The sequence below is a fragment of the Accipiter gentilis genome, unplaced genomic scaffold (genome assembly GCF_929443795.1).
Source record: "Accipiter gentilis unplaced genomic scaffold, bAccGen1.1, whole genome shotgun sequence".
NCBI classification, from domain to species: Eukaryota; Metazoa; Chordata; class Aves; order Accipitriformes; family Accipitridae; genus Astur; species Astur gentilis.
In genome coordinates this window covers 2,770,078-2,775,760 of record NW_026060824.1, presented here as the reverse complement: position 1 = coordinate 2,775,760, position 5,683 = coordinate 2,770,078, and the positions used below count along the sequence as shown (strand labels likewise).

General features: G+C 44.9%; 1 protein-coding gene across 1 annotated transcript; it reads left to right on the top strand.

The window, feature by feature from the left end:
* The first annotated feature begins 4,232 nt into the window (after positions 1 to 4,232).
* LOC126036886 (olfactory receptor 10AG1-like) lies at positions 4,233 to 5,171 on the top strand. Its single transcript, XM_049797101.1, has one exon. It carries the CDS (start codon positions 4,233 to 4,235, stop codon positions 5,169 to 5,171), a length of 939 nt encoding a protein of 312 aa, XP_049653058.1.
* Positions 5,172 to 5,683: the final 512 nt, after the last annotated feature.

Sequence of the window (5,683 nt, the reverse complement as noted above, 5' to 3'; positions counted from 1 at the left end):
TGGAGGAGGAGGCAGAGAAATCTTGAAGGCCTAGGTGAGGCCACCTGTGATGGGATCTGCTTGTGATGAAGCTTCAAGCTGTCCGTGAAGTGAGAGAGGCTTCTTGTGCCCAACAAAGTATTGAGTTTTATGAGACCAACAAATCAACTGTATAGGGCTCTCCTGTACAGTGTCTGCAGGGAGCAGTAACGGAGGAGCACTTGCTAGTGGCACCCTGACTCTGGAAGGCCCACATGGCTTCTCTACGTACACATGCAAGCATGAACACCAGAAAAAAAAGGATGTTTCTTCCTTAGGAAGCCAGCTTCCTACAGCTAGTTTCCCCTCTACAGATTAGGTCACAGCTTAAATGTGTGACAAAATTGTGCTGACCAGCCACAGCGAGAGCTAGGGAGTTCGTCTGTGGTCACAGTGTCCCCACACAGGGGAAATCTCCAAGGAACACTCCCTTCTCCCGTCATTAGAGGGGCAGAATCTTGGTGGAAGAAAGGCCGTGGGCTGATTTTCAAGAGACGTACCCAAAATAACAGAATGAACTGAAAGGAGGCTAAAACTAATCAACAGTGTCATCCTCCTCTGCAGAAAAAAGGAGCTAAATGACTCACTGGACCTGCTAATTACCATTTGAATCTCCTTATGGAGAAGTTTCTGTTAGCTGGCAATCAGAAATCTCACTTTTCTCTCTCAGCACTAAATACCCAGGGAGCTTAGCGCGCTCCTCTTCAGAAGCAGATTTAGCTGCATCAGAGAAAAATGTCTCTCGTGGCCCATCTCAAATTTAGTTCGTTACCCTTTGTCCATGTTCTTGATGACCGTCTTCACTTTGGTCCGTAGAACAGAGTTCAAGCTCTCAGGGCCACCTCCACCTTGAGGATAACATGTGACCCGGGGAGGTGGAGGTACAGAGGGTGTTACTGATTGATCATTGATTAAGTTATTGATTTGTTATTGATTGGTTGGTAACTTTAATTTTTACTGATTTGATAGTGGTTAGAATAACTGATGTATGATAAAAATCGTAAAAGGATAAGAAACAGTTTAGCGAAGATACCTCTATTGCATTTTGCACATTTGATTAATAACCGACGGCTGCAGTGAAACCCTTTGTATAACCTGATACCAAGGCCGAAGGAATTGGTCAGAATCATTTAGAAGGAACATTTAGAACTTAGCTGACAAGCTTGAGATTTAAGAATGATTTTGACATAGTGTTTGTCAGTAGGAGTAGATTATAGCAAACTGGTGATGTAGTGTTTGTCAGCAGGAGTATAGTATAGCAAACTAGTGATGTAGTGTGTGTCAGAGGGAGTATAGAATAACAAACTAGAAGAATGGAGAAGATGTCAAAATTACAAATTAATGGAATTGATAAAGGTCGAATAAAGTGACCTGTACTAATTTGCCAATAATAGTTAGTTAGTGATTTACCAAGGATCCAACTGCGCAGAATCACCTGGAGAAGGTCAAGAAGCGGACAAGTGAGGAAGACTATGAAAGACCACTAGAGGACTCTAGAAGACCACCAGAGACCTTCCATGCGCATGTGTAAAGGACATTAATATATGCTAATGAAGGCTAATGATTTCTTGGAAATATAATGAATATGAATGAATAAGTACAATATAAGGTGTATGGTTTTGGAGTTCGGTGTGCGTGGTTCGTGAGAGGACTCACCCGCGCACCCGGCCGTCAATAAAGAAGTGTCTGCTTATCTGCACTAAATTGGTGTTGATAAGTTCTTTATTCCGAGTTTTTCGGTAACAAGGGGACTTTTCTATTGCCGCACAGAGAAGTTAAGCACAGGTTGAATAGGCTTATTTTCTGCTTGCCTTTTTTGTTTGGTTTGGTTTTCCTTCCACAAGTTTGGCACCTGTCCTTTGAGCAGCTAAACCTCATGCCTCAGTTTTTCTACTGTTTAAAGACCTATACTTATGCTGGAAGTTGCTAGTCAGGCTAACACCCATGCTTCTGACAGTCTTTCTCAAATCATTCATGGTGCTGTGGGCATCCAGGGAGGAGCACTGGCATCACCAGAGTCCCCACCTTCTCTCCTGAGGCTGCTTACTAACTGTCTTATAACCAGGTGAGAGTGACAGAGAGGTGTCCGGAGAACCATACCCAGGTGGTTTCCTGGGGAAAGAAGGAGTGAAAAAAGGTAAGCACTGCCTCCTGCAGCATCATGGACTGACGACCGTGTTCCTGCCTCTTAGCTCCTGACAACGGTAAATCCCTTTTGGCATGCCCTGGAATACGGAGGTGGTGTGGCAGCACAGACAGCACCAGAAGCAGCTGCAGGCATCTATCCAGCTTGGCTGAGCTCACTGGAACGAGCTTCTTTCAGCTTTAAGAAATGCTGCCCGTGAGATAGTCACCACGTAGGAAGTACTCTGGTATTTTCCCGTCAGCAAAGCCAGCCTGAACTGTGCTCTACCGGTGATCTTGGGTAGCACTGGCACATCTGGGCATTAAAAAGAATAGGCTGTATGCTTGAGAACATTGTGAAACAAGCAGGAAATGCTGGTATGTGGATAATCTGCATGTAAGTGGTAGCTTTGAGTTAAAGCATTAATTTAAAATAAATGTGGGTAAGTCACAGGGTTTTTTTCAGAAAATAAAAGTATTTCATTTTTCTGTACATGTGTATGAATAAGTAGGTAGATTAGGAAACAATCGTGGTGACTTTTGCCTCACGCAGACCCTGATGTTAACTTGTAAATGTTGAATGGCACCTTTAGGAGATAGATAAAACTCACAGGAAAAAGGCAGGAAAACCTTGGAAAAAAGAATCAAACTATTAGGACCACGTGTTTTTGTGAATTCCGGTTTTTCTTGTGAGAAAACTGCCCTGCAATTTTCACTTGGCTAATCTGAATGCTTTTATCACATTTTTTTTCTGACCTGTTGTTCTCACCATTAATGCATCTGGGTTTAAGAAGACTTCTCAAAGGGTGTTAGTGATAGCTGGAGAGACACAGCCAGCATCCTCAGTCCTCTGCCTGGAAGAAGATATTGCTTCCCCATGTCAGACCAAGATTCTTAAACATTTTTCGGCTTGATTCACTTCATCCTAACAAGCGACCTGCTAGTGCGGTCCTGCTTGCTTGTAGTTCACATCCTTCAAGTGTGTCCAGCAAGAAGTCTTTATGCTCTTGGAAGGTGGGAAATGCAAAGGGAAGGCTCAGTTCCCCAGGCAGCAAGAGCATTGCTCTGCCCCTACGAGGGCTTGCAGGGGACTGGGAAGCATTGCAAGCTTGGGATCAGAGTGAAAGGGCCCTCAGCTGGATTTTAAGCTCTTCAGAAACCCAAGTGACAGAGCAGCAAGTTTAAGAATGCAGAATTATTCAGGACACATTAAGAAGTTATAAAAGCCTGACCTGTTCAGGAAAATGGGGTACCGTGAGGCCATCACCCACTTTTGATCACTTTCTTCTCTGTATTACTGAAAACTGCATGAAACTATTTGATTGCTTGCATAAAAATGTCTCTTAGAGCGCTGAAAGCTTGTGATTTATGCGTAAACTGCTGCTTACCTGTCTTGTTAAAATGTCCCATGCATGCCCCAGCGTCACTGGATTCACTGGCAGATAGCAGCTTGGTTTACTTCTGATGGGATTCACCCTTCACCATGTAGAAATTAATGCTTCGGGTCTTAGAAAGTCTCCCAGATCTTTGTGTGTGGACACAGCATCAGGGGGTGAGCTCTTACATGTGAGAGGAGAGCTGGGACTGATCTCTCTCACTAACGTCTAAGAATCAAGTCATGTCTTGCCTCGCTCTGTCTTCCCCTTTTCCTCCCTTTCCTCCTTTGCACCCTATTTCTTCTTAATTGTCTTACAGTAAAAGCGGCTCTTACAAGATCCGGACAAGCAGTGTAAGCAAGACTGTTGCTGAAGTGGCTAGTATTTATCCCTTTTCTGCCTTTTTTCTCATCTGTCACCAGGTAATCTATTCTCTGAAAAAGAAAGTCAAGTTTCTTTTCTGCAGATGACAAAACCCAGTCATTCAGGGTCAAGGATTCTGTTCTCTCCTCTCTTTACAAACCTCCCTGCAGCGAGCAACCCATGTTGGGTTTGCAAACATTCATGCCAATCTTGGTCAAGCTCGCCTAACCCTGCAATCACCTGTATGTGGATGTTTGTAGTCTTTCTCTAGGCTTGACAGTATGTGTGATGGTGGACAGGCCATCAGCATCCTCTAAGAGCCTGTTGTTTGAATTGCTCTGTATAGAGAAAATGTCCCAAAGAAAAGGCTTGGAGAATCACACTGTTGGATCTGGATTCATTCTTCTGGGATTTTCTGGCCACTCCAGCTTGCAGGGCCTGTGCTTCGCAGTATTCCTGGTCATCTACCTTGTGGTCCTCACAGGGAACAGCCTGATTGCTCTCATCACAGTGGTGGACTCAAGCCTCCACAGCCCCATGTATTTCTTCCTGAGGAACTTGTCCTTCCTGGAGGTCTGCTACACGTCAGTCACTCTGCCAAAAATGCTGGTGGGTTTCCTGATGGAAGATGGCCGGATCTCCTTCCTTGGCTGTGCTGCCCAGCTGTATTTCCTGGTTTTGTTGGGCAGCATCGAATGCCTTCTCCTGGCTGCCATGGCCTACGACCGCTACACAGCCATATGTGACCCCCTGCACTATACCCTCATCATGAGCAGGGGTCTCTGCATCAGACTGGTGGTGGGGTCATGGATAGCTGTCATTCCGGTGCAAGTCGGACAGACCTACCAGGTGTTCACTTTGCCCTTCTGTGCGTCCCATGACCTTCACCACTTTTTCTGTGATGTTCCCCCTCTGCTGGAACTGGCCTGTGCTGACACTTTCTGGCACCAAGTGATGCTGTACACCATCATCCTGGTATTTGCCATCCTTCCCTTCTCCTTAATAGTTATTTCTTACATTCAAATTATCAGGGCAATTCTGAAAATACCTTCAGCTCTGGGCAGGCACAAAACCTTCTCCACCTGCTCTTCGCACCTCGGGGTGGTGATGCTCTTCTACGGCTCAGCCACAGTCACCTATTTAAAGCGACGGTCGAGGGATTCTGTAGATGCTGACAAATACCTGGCCCTGCTTTACACAATTGTGACCCCCACATTTAACCCTCTCATCTATAGCCTGAGGAATAAGGAAGTGAGGATTGCCTTGAAGAGACTCTTACGGACAAAGTGATACTACAGAGTATGTGAAATATAGTCCCAGATGTTCCACTGGGGTACGTGGTTGCCTGAACAAAGGCATCCCATATTTGCTCAAAGAAAACTACATGTCCAGCCTGCCTTTAATCCTCCTCAAGAAGGGGAAAGGTGTCCTGAGGCATTCCTGTTAGATCCTGCCCCACCATGATATCTTAGTACTCTAGAGTATCTTCAGTGCCCCTAAGTATTTCAATGCAAATAGCTACTTCAAGCTGTGTCTGACCTATGTAATATTAAAGGGAAACAGTCAAAGCATGGTCTGTAGTCAACGAAGCCCAGAGGGTGACACAACCGATGAAGAGATGACTACCTTCAGGTTTGAGAAATCACTTGCTAGACCCCATGGACTATCTACAGTGTCCCTGCGTGCAATCAGCTAAAAAAAGTTAAAAGACATGAAGGTCTTCTTCTCCTGCTATGATGTCTTGCACTGAGTTTTGTAATGCTTGACTATCTTGACATAAAGAATAATAATAAAAAATCTCC